Source organism: Malus sylvestris, chromosome 3, assembly GCF_916048215.2.
Source record: "Malus sylvestris chromosome 3, drMalSylv7.2, whole genome shotgun sequence".
NCBI classification, from domain to species: Eukaryota; Viridiplantae; Streptophyta; class Magnoliopsida; order Rosales; family Rosaceae; genus Malus; species Malus sylvestris.
Genome location: NC_062262.1, coordinates 8,297,986 through 8,310,675, shown reverse-complemented (window position 1 = coordinate 8,310,675; position 12,690 = coordinate 8,297,986). Strand labels below are relative to the sequence as shown.

The 12,690-nt window shown below is 39.6% G+C and overlaps 2 protein-coding genes and 1 long non-coding RNA gene across 3 annotated transcripts; 2 read left to right on the top strand and 1 right to left on the bottom strand.

Moving 5' to 3' along the window:
- Window positions 1–1,778: 1,778 nt before the first annotated feature.
- LOC126615321 (uncharacterized) lies at window positions 1,779–2,824 on the top strand. Its single transcript, XR_007620767.1, has 2 exons — window positions 1,779–2,085; window positions 2,465–2,824. It is a non-coding gene; the product is annotated as an uncharacterized LOC126615321 (long non-coding RNA).
- A 40-nt stretch (window positions 2,825–2,864) lies between these two features.
- On the top strand, window positions 2,865–3,950 carry LOC126616929 (U-box domain-containing protein 37-like). Its single transcript, XM_050285048.1, has 3 exons — window positions 2,865–2,917; window positions 3,028–3,268; window positions 3,568–3,950. Exons 1-3 carry the CDS (start codon window positions 2,865–2,867, stop codon window positions 3,748–3,750), a joined length of 477 nt encoding a protein of 158 aa, XP_050141005.1. The 3' UTR covers window positions 3,751–3,950.
- Window positions 3,951–4,186: 236 nt separating this feature from the next.
- LOC126615318 (uncharacterized) lies at window positions 4,187–6,175 on the bottom strand. Its single transcript, XM_050283137.1, has 4 exons — window positions 5,781–6,175; window positions 5,406–5,528; window positions 5,014–5,175; window positions 4,187–4,861 (listed from the first exon to the last, which is right to left on the bottom strand). Exons 1-4 carry the CDS (start codon window positions 5,918–5,920, stop codon window positions 4,282–4,284), a joined length of 1,005 nt encoding a protein of 334 aa, XP_050139094.1. The 5' UTR covers window positions 5,921–6,175; the 3' UTR covers window positions 4,187–4,281.
- Between the last annotated feature and the right edge of the window lie 6,515 nt (window positions 6,176–12,690).

Genomic DNA, 12,690 nt, shown 5'->3' with positions numbered 1-12,690 from the left:
CTCCTGATGCAAGTCATGTGGAACAGATGACTTTAATTTTGAGATGTGTTGACTTGTCAAGTAGGTCAATACATATAAGGGAGTATTTCATGGAGTTTTTAAGTGTGGAAAATACATCAGGACAAGGACTTTTTAATGAGTTGCAAGATGTCCTAAAGTCTCTTGATCTTGATATTGACAATGTGAGGGGACAAGGTTATGATAATGGATCTAACATGAAAGGGAAACACCAAGGTGTCCAGAAAAGATTGCTAGAGATAAATCCCAGAGCCTTTTATATGCCATGTGGTTCTCATTGTCTTAATTTAGTAGTTTGTGATATGGCAAGTTCATGTGTTAAAGCAAAATCTTTTTTTGGAGCATGCCAATGCATATATACGGTGTTTTCCAACTCTACAAAGCGTTGGAATATTTTGCTTGAACATATTGATGGGTTAACTTTGAAGTCATTGTCAACTACTAGATGGGAAAGTCACATTGAAAGTGTTAAAGCAATTAAATTTCAAGTAGCCCAGGTTAGAAATGCTTTGTTTACGTTGGTGGAAATTACTGAGAATCCCCAATTGAGTAGGGATGCCGGATGTTTAGCATCAGGAGAACTTTCCAGTTTTGATTTTGTATTAAGTTTGGTTATTTGGTATGACATTTTGTTGAAGATTAACATGGTGAGCAAAAAATTACAATCTGAAGACATGCGTCTTGATGTTGCTGTAAAGGCACTGGAAGCACTTGTTATCTTTTTTGAAAACTACAGAGAAACTGGTTTTGCTTCTGCCATGCGTGATGCTAAAGAAATTGCACTTGATTTGGAAATTGAACCTGTTTTTCAAACTAAACGTCATAGACCTAGAAAAAGACATCATGATGAAGTTGATGGTAATGAGAGGGAACAACAGTCTGCTGAAGAATCATTTAGAACAGATTATTTTCTTGTTATAGTGAATATTGCTCTTTCTCAACTGAAAAATAGATTTGAACAGTTAAAGGCTTTTGAATCTATTTTTGGCTTCTTGTTTGATGCACCGAAGTTAATTTCATTGGATGATCAACAGCTAAAAGAAAATTGTATGAATCTTGAAGCACATTTGAAACATGGAAATACCATGGATGTAGATGGAGCCGACTTATGTTCCGAATTACAGGTGTTGCAAATGATGTTACCTGAAGAAGCATTTCTCTCTAATAACCCTTGGACATCCATGGAAATAGCAAACTTTGTAAAAGAAACTGACATGTGTCCTAATGTCATGATTGCTTATCGTGTACTGTTGACTGTACCTGTGACCGTGACATCTGCAGAAAGAAGTTTTTCAAAATTGAAATTATGAAAATCTTACTTGCGGACCACTATGACTCAAGATAGGCTAAATGGATTAGCAATCTTATGCATTGAAAAGGATGAGATTGAAGACTTGGAGTATGATGATATAATTGATGATTTTGCTTCAAAAAATGCTAGAAGACAATTTCTTAAAGGTTGAAATTTCAAGGAGCTTTGCTAGGAATGGTTGTATATGATTGTATTTTTTATTATCGGGGTTTAGGTATTATGTCCCCCCCGTTGTATATTTTCTCAAGTAATATAATTTGGGCGTGAGGGCCTAGCCCCCCAGCTTCGACTGGGTTCCAGCCCTCGTTAATTTTTTTTTTTTTTAAACATATGTTTTCGTAATAAAAAAAGGGCACATTTTGAGTTTTCGCACCGGGTACCCAAAAACTCAGGACCGGCCCTGAAAGATAGTAACCCCTATATCCATGCATATGCTGGAAAGGGAGCACAAATATCCGAAACCTAGTATTTGTAACGGCAGAAGAACATTTGGAAAACCAACAATGCAATTGCTCACAAAAAAGCGGAAGATGCAGATGCTGCTGAGATGAAAAGTTGGATAAAAAAAGATTTACAGGAAAGTGATGGTAGAGAACATTGTGCCAAACAAAACCCTTTTCGCAAGGAACGTCGCTTATTCGAAAAATTACAATTTTGTTTTTCTATGACAAGTTTATAAAATCAACTGGAGAACAAGATTTTATATCTTTCGTTCCTCACCACCCAGAAAACTGCACAACCAAGTTCCTCCTCAGGTACTTCCTGAAGCTTAATTGGTATTTTACAGAGGTGATTAGGGATAAAAACGAAGAAAAAAATGTCGAACGAGGAAGGAAAATGCATGACTTTTTTTCCGGGATTTTCTCTATATTTTTGTTTGTTTATCTGTTATTTTCTCTACATATACACATGATCTCCATATTCTTCCTTCTAATGAAATAACGATTACAGAAACATCATCATGGTACCGCCTTCGATCCCCTTGTGGTATTTGGAGAAGGTCGTGGAAGTCCATTCCCGAGAGTCATGTAAACCAAGTTCGTTGTGTTAGTGTTCTGCAATGAATAACACTTTTCTAGTTTAAGAACAATGTTTTCTCTAATTTTGACTACAACTTACCGACCTTTTTTGCAGCACGAAACAGCACTTCCTCAACCAGATGCTGCGCCGGATCTCCTTCAGGTTGCAATGTGATGAAAAGTTCAACTTCAGAAACAGCTTCTTCATTGGTAAAGTATCGATACAATCCATCGGAGGATGATATCAAAAACCTGTCTTTGGGACCTAATCTGTGGTAGTGGTGAGATGGCGAACAAGTGATGTGTGGGGAAGTCCCTATGTAGTCGATTTGCAACGCCTCTAGAAGTGCATTGTTCCATTTAGGCTGCACGCAGACAGGGAAATACCGGATATCAATACGCAAATAATCTTGTAACATAACATTGTAATCCAAATCACAGAGATCATTGAATGTGCAAAAATTGGTAAAGCCTCTATCTGTTGCAGCTCAAATATTTCTCTAATTTATCGAGCAATGATAATTCAAGTGCTTCCTAATCTTCCTCTAAGTCATTCGTGCGGTTGGAGGTTACAAATCACAATGGCTGTAATAATCATATGCCTCTATTATCTACAAGCACAATTACTTGAGATGTAATGGACTACTAAACCAAAGAATGCTAACAAAAGGGCTGAAGAAAAGCAACAAGTGTAGGATGCATCAATGCCCGTTTGAGAAAACCTGCACCGAAAGCCCGAGTGACCTTCAAGGAGCCCTTGACACGGTCATTCATCACAGCGCAAGCATCTTTCGGGTGTTCATTTCAGATCAGTAGGGAAAGACTAGAACTTACACCAGCTTTAGTGAGGGAATTGGAGCAGTTGCATGCCTCGGAAGAGCGACCAGTGCCATCTTTTTTCTTGTGTCCGATCCTTCAGGTGAGTTATACTAATTACCCTCGTTTGCTAATGTTCCAAATTCTATTAATCCTCAGATTCAATTGGTTTTCTGTTTATTAATTCATGAAGGTGCCGTGAGGCCCTAAACCGAAATTTTGTTTGACATGCCTTAGGAACTTATCACAAGAAACATTTAGATCAATGATTTAGACTCAGGACTAAGCTAGTCATTGTAACTTATGCACCAAAAAGCTCCAAGCTTTAGACTTGAATATAAGAGCTAGGGTGTCAAACAACTTTCAACTTAATGGCTGACACGCATTGTTCGTTGTTTTCAGGAAATAATGCATGACCCTCGGTTGGCAGCTGATGGCTTCACTTACGAAGGTGAAGCTTTGCGTGGATGGTTACAAAATTGTCGCGAAACTTCTCCAATGACCAATTTGAAATTGAGTCACTTGCATCTCACTCCCAACCACGCCCTGCGGCTTGCTATTCAAGATTGGCTTTGCAAGACTTGAAATCTCAGTCCTTTCATGCAAGTATGTCGTCTCTATGTCATTCATACTGACATTCACACGTGTAGATTTTCATTGTAACGATTGATTCTCATGCAATGATAGGGAACGTGCTTGTTATATAAAAGCTACCAAAATTTGCAAGCATTGTAAAGTTAACGAGATACAATTACACTATGCAAGTAGCCAGATTAGTTTTCTAATGTTACGACTGTATTAGCTAAGCATGCACCAAGACATGGTTTAATTGTAAGTTTACTAAATTGGGAAACATCAAGATAGAGTATATTTAGTCATAACCTCAACCATTCACTCGTGTAAAAAAATATGTAGGTGATCCGAGCTCCTGCTACTATTTGTAAATAGCATAATCTTCGGTGTGCACACTATAAACGCTATTTGTAAATAACATATTCTTTGAGTTGCACACTATAAACGATTAGACTAATAGTGTATCCAATACTTGAATTCTTGATGTAGATATTACAGTCGGTTCTCGTCCTTCAAAGATTACGAGCGTAATGGGAGCATCAGTTAACAAATGGTCTTTTTTTTAAGAGTGCATGAACTTGCAGCAAGCAATGAAGCAGCACTTAGATTGCGTGTTTCATTGAAGGGGTGTTCGTTCTCAGCAGAAACTTCAAATCTAGACACATCTTTCTCACTACCCAAAAGTGGGTTAGACTCTCCCTTGCAGTTCCACCACTCTAACTCTTCCTTCTTTGGAACCAAGTTTTCTTTAAAACTCATTTGAGTTTTGGGTTTCTCTGCTCTGTCCTGGACGGCCTCAATGATCGTGTTGCTTTCATTGCTCCGCTTTGATTCTTCAACTTTCTTAGTAAAATCTTCAATGTCAGATGATGGGAACTGATTCTCTTGGTTTTCCTCGTCGCTGGAGAGAAATTGAGAATTAGACCTTCCATATGTTTGAAATGATGATTCACCAAGAATTCCTTGTGCTGAAGAACCAGATGATCTTTGGCAGCTTCCAAACCCTTGGATCCCTCTTGTTAGCTTCCTAGCTCTGTCTCTCTCCTCTTTGAGAAGAGGCCCTTTCTCTAGCAGCGTCAAAATTCTCCCCGACTTCTTTCTAAGAGCAAGACCCCAATTGAATCTGCATTTTAAATATTTAGACCTCTCACAAATTACTCGTACGCAAAGTCATGCTGCACTTCTCCCATTCAAAAATGAACGAGAAGATGTTCAGAATGACTATGTTTTGGAGTGCCAATAACAGTTCTCGGAAATGATATCAGAATTACGTACCCTTTCTCATCTATATGCTTAAAGCTTCCCATCTGCTCAATAACATCTTTGTCAATCTCAAACTCAACTGCAACACTTTCCGGTCCATGAGTAAGTAAATGCTCAACTACAATCAGAGAATTGTGGGATACCCTCCAGTTCTTTCTTTCAAACTTCACTAATCTGATACACAATTACAAAAACATAGATTAATCACCAAAGTTACATAAATACTAAATCTCAAGCGAGCGTAAAAGATAGTAATTTCCGCACTCATTTTTATCCTCATACACTCCTCCCTGTTTTCTAGTTGTCGGATTGAATAAATCAAACAGTAAAAGAAGGGAGGAGAAAACCGTACCAAACAAAACAGAGAGAGAGAGAGAGAGAGAGAGTGAAAAAAAAAGGGATACCTTTTGTGCAAAATCTCCACAATTCTTGTGTAATCATCCAGTTCAAAAGCAGCCCTTGAAATTGAACCCAAGGTCCTTGTGTCTGGTGACAATGAATTCCCATTTGTGGCTTCTTCAGTCAATCTTCACACATTAAACACCGACGAAAAAGTTCATCACATCAGAATCCAAAGTCACAAGAAGTTCCATGACCAAAACCAGACCAACAATCTCACAAAGTTCAACTAATAAATCAAAAAAACGAGAGGAGGCAGATATTCTAATCTTATCTAAACGATGAGGAGATGGATTCAAACTTGGCGCAGGACGGAAGCAGGAGCGTGATGCTCTAGCCAAGTTAGCTACGCACCAGAGAAAAGATTGATTGAAACTTACAATTGCGCTGGTGTAACATCTGTGAGGACTAGTCTTGCAGTCTTGATCTTCTCCTTGAAGAAGAAAGAAGCTTGTTTCTTGAACTCATGAAATGAACGTGCTCCATCCTTGCTGCTGCTATTGTTGCTTAAGATCAACATTTCTGAGTTTCCGAGTTGAAAAACATAAGAGGAAACAGAGAAGAAGAAGAAGAAGAAGAAGAATGAGACACAAAAGTCAATTGTTTAAGTCAAGTAACTGGGGAGAGTGTTTTTTGGGTGGAGAAGATTTCAAAGTTGAAAAGTTTGAGTGATGTAGCAACCGACGTGAGGAGGCTTTGAAACTTCCAACTTGAAAGCCAATGTTGTTTAAATTAATTTTGCAGACGTGTATTTCGTTAAATTGACTAGAGTCGTGTACTTCATTCATTGCACTCAAATTTAAATCTCTCTTTGATAGGTTAGTAAAACGAGTGGAGTTGCTCTAACGAGGTTGTGAAGTTAGCATCTGATTTGTCTACATGCATCAGTGCACAACGGACTGTGTTTTGGTTTGAATCTGAAGTGAGGACCGCAAAGCAATTTGAACCTTGTGGGCAATTTTGCCCCATATTGAACGGTGGAGCTGTACACCTCTTGCACTTGTGACAACAACGTTGCTAAAATATAATTTGAACGTTGGCATACCACTGCTGTTTAACAAATCATAGGTTGCTTTTGGTTTGGAATTGAAGATTAGGAACATCTGACACGTCGAGTAGTATAAGTTGACATCGTCAAAGCGACCAATCGATGGCTACAGATCAATCAGGTTTTTCTTCTCGTGTTGGACAAAACATTTCGTTTTCAGTTTTTTACTAGCAACGGTGCCCGCGCGTTGTTGCGGGATTAAAAATTATATTGAAGATTATGCAAATTCATTCACTTCATAAGCAAAAAAATTGAATGAAAATTTAACTTGACAAAGAGACCTCAATGACCTGGCTCAATTCATCATTCAAGACTTGGTCGAACTGTGATTTGCTCACTCTATCCCTAAACAAAAGAAAACCAAACCAAATTCAGCAAGAATTATGCACAATCTTTGTGAAACTATATAATGAATGATACAACATTGTTAAAACAAACATGGGTTGGAGCTGATTTTAAAATTCATTTAAAAGGGAAGTGGTTTTCTTGAGAGTTTGTATGTGTCATCACCCCAATCTTGTACTTGATCATATGCCAAGGTGTTGAAGCTAACATTTCTAATCTAAAAGCCTAGAAATCATAAAGCAAAAAACAAATCTTGTCTTGTAAGCAACCATACCTATATAATCGAATTTTGCTTACCAAGGTGGTCTTACTAATATTATTCATAGAAAGGAAAATTGAATAAAAAGAAAATAAGATAGACCAAAAACTTTTTTTGGATTGGATAAATTAGAGCAGATTAAATAAAATAGACAACTGGAGTGTAAAAATCATTACCTTTTGATTTGTCATATCCATGATTTATAGAGTGGATGCCATAGATGTCAATCATTGTTGACGGTGATGGCATTTTGTTGATTCATTTGTCTAATCTGGGATGAACATATCGAGTGACATTTCTAAGCCAAAAACTATTGAAGGGCTTCCTAGATCATAAATTTTGTTAAAGAGGTATTCAGAATGTATACCATGTGGAATAAATGTAATTAAAATTTACCTTAACACTACTTTTAAGAGAACTGGCATCTTGGAGATTTTTGCTTCAACCTAAATAAAAGACCAAGAAATTTGAAATTGAAAGAGTCAGGATTTTTTTTAACTTGAAATTGAATTATTACAAAATGTATTTAGTGGTATCATCATCGAACCCGATGCTTTTTATAATTGACCAAAGATTTTTTTTTTTAATCTTTTTGTTCAAAATGTCTTTTTTTTCTGCACTTTTTTTTACCAAATACATTGCAAATTACTTAATGATCTTTGTTGATGCACAAAATCAGCGAAGACTTTGGTACAACAGAAAGTGTCAGGTTTTGTGACCTTCGCTTGGTTGCTTGGTTGCTTCAGTCACTAGTGAGGATAAGTACGTAAATGAATAGAGACAGAGAAGCAAACACAGGATGTACGTGGTTCACCCAGATTGGCTACGTCCACGGAGTAGAGGAGTTCTTATTAGTAGTGAAGGGCTTACACAAGTACAAAGGATCAAGCTCTCAATTTAGTGAGTTCTTGTGAATGATTTAACACAAAATGGCATTAGGCAATATTGTGGGGGGATGACCCCTATTTATAGAAAAACTTGTAGCTTTGTCACATTGACATGTGTCATGTTATGATTGGTTCTTGATGTTGACACGTGCTGCGCTCTGATTGGCTTCTAATCTTGACACGTGTCGAGTAGTGATTGGCCTCCTGGTCGGAGGGGAACTCTTCTGGGTCCTTGACAGTATAGCGTTGGCCGGTGCTCGGTAGTTTCGGGATTGGTCAAGTATGGTACAAACAGTGCTCCCCTAAGTTCCCGAGTGAGGGAAACTCCTCGGTTGGGGACTTGCAAGATCCAATCCCTTGAGTAATCACGAAACTTCTAAGTACCGAAGTGTGGTCTGATCTTCATCTGCCCTTCTCTGGAAGTACCTTTCCTCCATCCGGGAATGGTGTATTTAGCTGATGTTGACGCACAAGGTAATGTATCAATTTCACTTGAAGCTTAGTTGTAGTTTCGGGCTTAGTCAAGTGTGATACAAACCCTATAGTAGGAGTCCCCCAAGTCGCCGAGCTAGGAGATCTGCCGAAAGAGGTGACAGACAAGGTAAGCAGTCAAACTTCCAAGTAAGCAACCCAGGATCAGAGGTTTGACTTCGGCTTCCGGTTGATTGTTCTCCTTCTCATTGTCTCTCATTCAACTGCCAGGATAAGGAGAAGCAAATGGATAAGAGATGATATGAGATACTTTTGCTTTTGAAGAAGTAACTTTCCACAGGCTTATTCTTGAACTGTGCTGGAGGGTTTTCTGGTGCCCTTCAGAGTATAAGGCCGACTCAAAAATTTGAGGGTCAAAACAAGTCCATCAAATCTAGAGCATGTTCGACCTTGATGATATGGGATACTTTTGCTGTTGACGGAATAATGAATGTGGTATGGAAAGGTGTCGTGCTGTAGTGATCTGTTTCAGCTCACCGTTGAACCTTCTGCTTCAATCTTTTGCATGGCAGAAGTGGTGTGCAACCTTTGCATTTAAATGGTCATTCAGAACATTCCTTCATAGTGACTCATCCACGCTTGGCAGCTTCAGTGTAAAGAGCCAATATCTGATCAACTGTCATGAGGTATTTGCCGGTGGAATTCGTGACCTTGACAGCAGTTGAGGATGAGTACTCGAGAGCAATGCTAAGTAAGCAACCAGGCAAAGGCTCCAGGCAGTCAGTTCCAAATTGGAGGTTTGATTTCAGGTTCCGACTGACTGCTCTCTTTCTCCTTGTCCTGCAGGTGTGGACAAGGACAAAGACAAAGACAGGGAGAAAGCATGATATGGGATACTCTTGCTTTCGACCCTGATGATATGAGATACTCTTGTTCTTGGTGTGGCTTATTTGCTGAGGCATTATCGGGGGGAAATAAAGCTGAGTATTTCGAGAGGTTATGTTGAGGGTGCCTTTTCGAATGCGAGAAAGGGTTGAGCATTTTTGCAGGTTTGCCTGTCCGTTGAGGAGTGAGGTCAATGTATATAGGGATTTCCCAATAACAAGTAGTAATGCTATTCCTTTACCCTTCTTGGTCACAGCAATGTAGTGGGAGCTGCCAGCTTCACGTGTTTTAATTTTGTCAGAGCACTTTGAAAAAGTGGTATGTGGTATCTGGAAAGCTGATGTTACGTGTGAAGATTACAGACAAGCTTTATCTAAGGAAATATGGCTCTCGAAGTTCTGAGAGTTGTGCCTCTTCGGTTTTCGAACAAGCAATCCCGTCGAGGATCTGACTCTCGAGATTCAGAAAGCGGTGCTACTCCGGTTTTTTAGAAAGTAATTATGTTGGGAGTCTTTTCTCGAATGTGAGTAAAGGTTGGACGTTCTTGCCAACCTGTCTTGCCGCAAAACACGGAGGTCGACACACATAGGGACTTTCCAGTTGTCAAGCAGTGGTGCTGTTCCTTTACCCTTATGGGTAATAGTAGGGTAGCTGGAACTTCGAAATTCTCGTGCCTAAACTTTGTCAGAGATCTTTGACAAAGTTATATGTGGTACCCGAGGAGTTGATGGTGCATATGGAGAGCGGTGATTGAACAGTAAGATTCACGTGCTTTCTACTTCACCAGAAATCTTCGACAGAGTGCCCGTAATTTCCGCAAAGCTGATTGTGCATGTGACAGGTGCTGACGAGGCTGAAAAAGCAGGTGCTTCTTCGATTTCTGAGATCGGCCCTCGTGGTCTCTGAGCAGCCCAGCTTTTGAGAAAGCAAACGCCTCTTCGATTTCTGAGATCGGCCCTCGTGGTCTCTGAGCAGCCCAGCTTTTGAGAAAGCAAATGCCTCTTCGATTTCTGAAGCTCCGTCGAGTGCAGATTTTTATAGAGGCTGACATTAAGTTCCACAGCACACTTGAATCTCTACCAGTAGAAGCTCATTTCTTGCACTTCTAAGATCTTGATTTGTCTGACCTCTTCCCTCTTCAACACATTTGAAAATGTCTGGACCCTCCGACCGTCGTTTTGACTTGAACCTTGGAGAAGAGACAGCCACGCCTTCTCCAGACAACATATGGCGCCCATCCTTCATATCCCCTACCGGTCCTCTTACCGTTGGGGATTCTGTGATGAAGAATGATATGACCGCTGCAGTGGTGGCCAGGAACCTTCTCACTCCCAAAGATAACAGACTACTTTCCAAACGGTCTGATGAGTTGGCTGTTAAGGACTCTTTGGCTCTTAGTGTTCAGTGTGCAGGTTCTGTGTCTAATATGGCCCAACGCCTATTTGCTAGAACCCGCCAAGTTGAATCATTGGCTGCTGAAGTGATGAGTCTCAAACAGGAGATTAGAGGGCTCAAGCATGAGAATAAGCAGTTGCACCGGCTCGCCCATGACTATGCTACAAACATGAAGAGGAAGCTTGACCAGATGAAGGAATCTGATGGTAAGGTTTTACTTGATCATCAGCGGTTTGTGGGTTTGTTCCAAAGGCATTTATTGCCTTCGTCCTCTGGGGCTGTACCTGGTAATGAAGCTTCAAATGATGAACCTCCAATGCCTCCTCCTTCTGGGGTTTTGTCAAGTACTGAGGCTCCGGATAACCACCCTCCGGTGCTTTCTCTTTCTGGGGCTCTACCGACTGCTGAGACTTCCCCTAAGCAACCTTTGTGAAGGCTCCCTTTTGTTTGTTTATTTTGACTCATGTATATGTACATATTTGTGGCTTATCGAAAATATTAATAAATAAGCTTTGCTTCATTTCAACATATTGTGTTAAATACACCAAAGCCTTCTTCATAAAGTTCTTTGAATTTTTGCTTTTGTTGAAACCTGTATTGTTGAAGATTTGTGAGTGAAGCATGTAGTTTGAGGTAGTGTTCCCTTAATTTCCCGAGTGAGGAAAACTTCTCGGTTTGAGACTTGAAAAATCCAAGTCACTGAGTAGTCACGAACTTTTGAGTACCAAGGCGTAGTAGCATATGGTGGGAGTCCCCCAAGTCTCTAGTCGAGGGAGTTGACGAATGAGGTGTCTTGCTAATAGTCCATGTCGTAAGTACCAAAACTTCATTCTTTTGTTTTCTAAGTGGTAGCCCCGGACTTTTTCTTCATAGATTTTGTTGATGAAGGTTGCTAGGCCCGAATAAGTGGAATTGCAGAAGGTGTAACCGTTGGTGCATTAACATCATAATGGAAGCATCACAATGATGGAAGCATCACAATGATGAAAGCATCATAATGATGAAAACACCATAATGATGAAACATCATAATGATGTTTCTTTGGTGGAATTGTTTTTCATTTCCCCTAACAACCGGAATTGTTTTTCAACATAACACCATCATCTGTAGGTCGAATCACAAAGTTGTCTTCATGAAAGTTGTTCGTTAATTCCTTAAATACAACATATCCAAATTGGAGAGCCATCGGAGCAGTACAACTCCAGAAATCCAGGTATGATGAGTGACTGTTTATCATTTGTCTGTCAACCCGTCAGATTTGTTGTGAGCTTTGAAACTCTATTTTCTCTTGCTCAGATCAGCATGCTTTCTTCATTGAAGTTGTTCCTCAGCTTGTGAACTACAACATATCCAAATTTGAGATCCCTCGGAGCTGTATAACTCAAGAAACTCAGGTATGATGAATGACTGGTTATTATTTTTCTGTCAACCCGTCAGATTTGTTGTGAGCTTCGAAACTCCATTTTCTCTTGTTCAGATCGGTATGCTTTCTTCATTGAAGTTGTTCCTCAGCTTGTGAACTACAACATATCCAAATTTGAGATCCCTCGGAGCTGTATAACTCAAGAAACTCAGGTATGATGAATGACTGGTTATTATTTTTCTGTCAACCCGTCAGATTTGTTGTGAGCTTCGAAACTCCATTTTCTCTTGTTCAGATCGGTATGCTTTCTTCATTGAAGTTGTTCCTCATCGACTCTTTCATAACATATCAAAAATTCAGGATGAACTAACGGTTAAATATTTCCAGATCTTCGAAACATCACAACAGCTTCGAAATCTGCAAGAAGCCGACTATCATGTTTGGAGCTTCAACACTTTAATTTCCGTCGCTCAAACAGAAATGGTTCCTTCTTGAAAGTTGTTCATATGCTCAAGAAATATAGGGTGTCCAAAATTCAGCTCCATTGGAGAAGAGCAGAGGTTGCAGAAATTTGATAGATGAAAGGAGGCGGAAGAGGGAGAGAGAGAAAAAGTCTCTTGGGTTGGATTTCTATTTTGGGGCAGATTCCAATTTTTGTAGCACCTTCATTATTGAT

Coding starts and splice junctions, on each gene's coding strand:
- LOC126616929 (XM_050285048.1), top strand. CDS start 2,865: ATGATAATTCAAGTGCTTCCTAATCTTCCTCTAAGTCATTCGTGCGGT. Junction 2,918..3,027: donor AGTCATTCGTGCGGTTGGAG/GTTACAAATCAC, acceptor AAAGGGCTGAAG/AAAAGCAACAAGTGTAGGAT. Junction 3,269..3,567: donor TCTTGTGTCCGATCCTTCAG/GTGAGTTATACT, acceptor CGTTGTTTTCAG/GAAATAATGCATGACCCTCG.
- LOC126615318 (XM_050283137.1), bottom strand. CDS start 5,920: ATGTTGATCTTAAGCAACAATAGCAGCAGCAAGGATGGAGCACGTTCA. Junction 5,176..5,405: donor GTGGAGATTTTGCACAAAAG/GTATCCCTTTTT, acceptor ATTGTGTATCAG/ATTAGTGAAGTTTGAAAGAA. Junction 4,862..5,013: donor AAGCATATAGATGAGAAAGG/GTACGTAATTCT, acceptor TTTAAAATGCAG/ATTCAATTGGGGTCTTGCTC.